The 3503-nt window shown below is 30.9% G+C and overlaps 1 protein-coding gene across 1 annotated transcript in view; it reads left to right on the top strand.

Annotated features, from left to right (window-relative positions):
• The window catches only part of LOC106477108 (cullin-associated NEDD8-dissociated protein 1-like), a 78983-nt gene that overhangs the window by 56567 nt on the left and 18913 nt on the right, over positions 1–3503 (top strand). Inside the window, exons 22-24 of the mRNA XM_013937709.2 lie at positions 1082–1249; positions 2666–2683; positions 2911–2957. Of these exons, the coding sequence (XP_013793163.1) occupies positions 1082–1249; positions 2666–2683; positions 2911–2957 (233 nt within the window). The remainder of the gene's footprint in view (positions 1–1081; positions 1250–2665; positions 2684–2910; positions 2958–3503) is intronic.

Genomic DNA, 3503 nt, shown 5'->3' with positions numbered 1-3503 from the left:
TTCTAAATTTGTTAAATGGCTTTGCAAAGCATCTTTTATCAGACTTTCCAAAACTCTTCCCACAACTGATGTAAGATTAATGGGTCTATAATTCATTGGACTATTTTTATCACCTCACTTGAAAAGAGGAATGACATTAGCTAACTTCTAATCCTCTGGTACTTGCCCACTATTTAAGGGCTTTTAAAAAATTGAAGCAAGTGGCTCACATATCCAATCCTTGACCTCTTTCAAAACCCTTGGGGATATATTATCTAGCCCAGGAGCCTTATTGTTCTTCAAAACTTCCCAATTGTTTCTTAACCAGCTCCGGATTAATGGAGTCATCTTGTTTTCATCTAACAACTGTTCAAGATGTTGAATACTGCTTAAATATTCATTAGTAAAAACTGAAGAAAAAGCATTTTAATAACCCAGCCTTCTCACAATCATCAGTTACAAGCCTTCCTTGATCATCCCTCAAGGGTCCTACCCCCATCCTAACCTTTTGTTTATTCTTAATGTATTTAAAGAAACCCCTACTGTTAATTCTTACATTCTATAATCTTCTAAATCTCCTGGCATACTAGTCAATTTAACTGTTGGAAATGGAAACATGGTTTTCATGTTTAATTAATATTATGTATCCCCACACACATTTACTTACAGAGAATTTCTTTTCCTGAATAAATGCTTTATTAAAATTGAGTGTGTAAAAGGTTCTTAAAGTGTGTAATGAAATAGTTGTTTTCTCTTTTATTGTAAGTAACAGCTATCATCAAATGCTTTTTCTTATAAAGTAATTTTTGACAATAATAAAATATTGTGATAGCATGTCTAAACATTAAGATCAAGAATCATGTTTAATATGTTAGAAATGGGTTTTTAGTTCAGTAATATATTTTATTCTCTGTGTGTGTGCATGTGCACACATTAAAAAATATTTTATTTGTAGACCACTATTTTCGTTATCCAAAATTAAAAATTAAAGTCATGCTGTTAGGTTAAAACTGCCAATACTTACCTTTGTTATGTGCAAGTATCAAATGAGCTGGTATAACATGATTTATAAAAAGTGTAACTGTGTTTTATGTCTGTACAGAAACTAAAAGCTCCAGTGTACCAGACTGGGGCAACCACTGGTAGTGTGGCCGCTCATGGGATCCACAAGCAGGCTTTCCATTCTATTGCTAAATGTGTGGCTGCTCTTACAATCACTTGTCCAGAAGAGGCTTTAAATGTTGTTCAACAGTTTTTGCTCGACATACAGGTAATTGCCTTCATTTGAAATTTAAATTACGATGATTTTATTCTTTCTTAAAATGAGAAGTCATCTTATATTCTAGTTGTTTAAAATACTTGTTATATACTTGTACGTATGTATATTTGTATCATGTAATTTTGAACTATTCACAATATTTTTTTTTGTAATATTTCTGTTTTGAACGCAAATACTGACACTACTGAAATGGTGTTAGGAAAAAATAAGATCTTGGAATGTAAAAATAAGAAAATGAGAAGCAAAACACTTACATGTGCTTCCCTATTTCTCCAATAGCCAACAAGGCAAACAACTGGATGTAATCATTTGATTTCTAACAGTGAGAAAAGAAAACAAAGTCAAAACTTAAACTAAAACAATATTAGCAAAAAATATTCTTTTCCCATTTATAATATCTATTTATTCTACCTCCATTTTATATAAAGAATCTGTTCCTTTAAAACAAAATTTTGGAAACAAAAACCAATTAAAGTTGCTTGGTTTAACTTGACAAGGCAATGAGAATTGTTTGTTTGTTTCAGAAATTTCTACACAGGTACACAAGGGCTATCTGTGCTAGCTGTTCCTGATTTTGAACAGATAGACTAAAGAAAAAGCAGCGACTCAACAATATGCACTGCCAACTTTTGTGATAATGAGACCCTCAGATTCACAGTTTGGTACATGCTTACCACTAAACTTGCAATAATAAAAATAGTCTAAAAAATAAAATTGCCTTTTTAAGACACCAAACAAAGGTAACAAATGATCAACAGACAAAAATAAAAACATCCAAATGGTAAATTAATCTATAATAGTAAGAAAGCAGACAACTATAAAATAACTTAGTTACAAAGGAGAACAAATTAACATTATAAACGTAAACTTATTTGAAAAGAAAAAATGTTAAAGAGAATACTGATGAAAAGAATGTTTGTAAACGTTACAATCATATAAAATGATTTTTATAATGTATTTTTCTACCTAACATTATTTGTATTTTTGTATTAAAAAAATCTTTGTAGCTTCAAGAAGAAATGTAAAGGTTTATAATAGTAAGTAGCATTCAGATAAAGTTAAAAATACTAATGTCACTTCTTCTCAATGAATTTGATCCCCGTCCCACCAAACATGCTTGCCCCTTTCAACCATGGGGGGCATTATAATGTGACGGTCAATTCTACAATTCGTTGGTAAAAGAGTATCCCAAGAGTTGGGATGGGTGGTGATGACTAGCTGCCTTCCCTCTAGTCTTTCACTGCTAAATTAGGAACGGCTAGCACAGATAGCCCTAGTGTAGCTTTGCACGAAATTCAAAACACACCAAACACACTTAATGAATCGTCCTATTTAATAAAGTATCAAAGTAAGTACTGTATGAATTGAAGGAGTACATATGAAATGTGTATGTTTATAAAGTTGAAGAATCCTTGCTCTTCCAATGTTTGTAAAATTTTATTAAAGTTTAAGTACTAGACCAGTGGTTGTCCAAATTTTATGCTTGTAATCCACTTTTTTAACTTTTTTTAACTCCAGACTTAGGCCTAATTTTTTAAAAAAAGAGTAAAAACATAGTGGCAAAAATTAGGAATTATTGTTTTTCCTGTGGTGTGATTTTTGTCAGCGTGAAGGAAAGAAAACACTGGTGAGTCTACAAATGAGTAGAATAGTGTGTATATGTACTTGGGATGCTCAAATTGGGCTTATTACATATTTTGTAATTTTAACATAAATTTTTTGTGCACCACAGATGTTAACTCCATGTATCAACAGTGGTATGCATACCACAATTTAAGAATTCCTATGTCTATTAAGCATTTTGACTGAAACTGTTTCCTGTAAACTACTATGTTTTCAGTAGTTCTGTTTTGATTTTTTACATTATACACATCTTTATTTTTGGATCTGTCTGATTCAGTTGATGTTTATATCCTTCAAATGACATTAATCCTACTGTCTGAATATTAAACTTAATTTTAGCAAAACACTAAATGCTCTTTGAAGTACACTTTCTAAACTTAAGTTTTGGGCAGTTATACTATTAAGTTTTCATTGTAAAAAGCAATAATTTGTCCACACCTTTTTAAATGTGTAATTCTAAACTACTTTTCTCAGTTTTAACTTTGTTGAAATATTCTGATCTGTGGATGATGTTGATTTTACTAGTTATTCACTGTAGTTGACTGTTAAAACAAGTATGTTGATGATTTGTAAAATAAATGTTTCAGTTAACCACACCTGCTCAATCCATATTAAATGGTGT

The sequence above is a fragment of the Limulus polyphemus genome, unplaced genomic scaffold (genome assembly GCF_000517525.1).
Source record: "Limulus polyphemus unplaced genomic scaffold, Limulus_polyphemus-2.1.2 Scaffold162, whole genome shotgun sequence".
NCBI lineage: Eukaryota > Metazoa > Arthropoda > Merostomata > Xiphosura > Limulidae > Limulus > Limulus polyphemus.
Note: the sequence above shows the minus strand (reverse complement) of the source record. Positions and strands in the feature narration are given on the sequence as shown.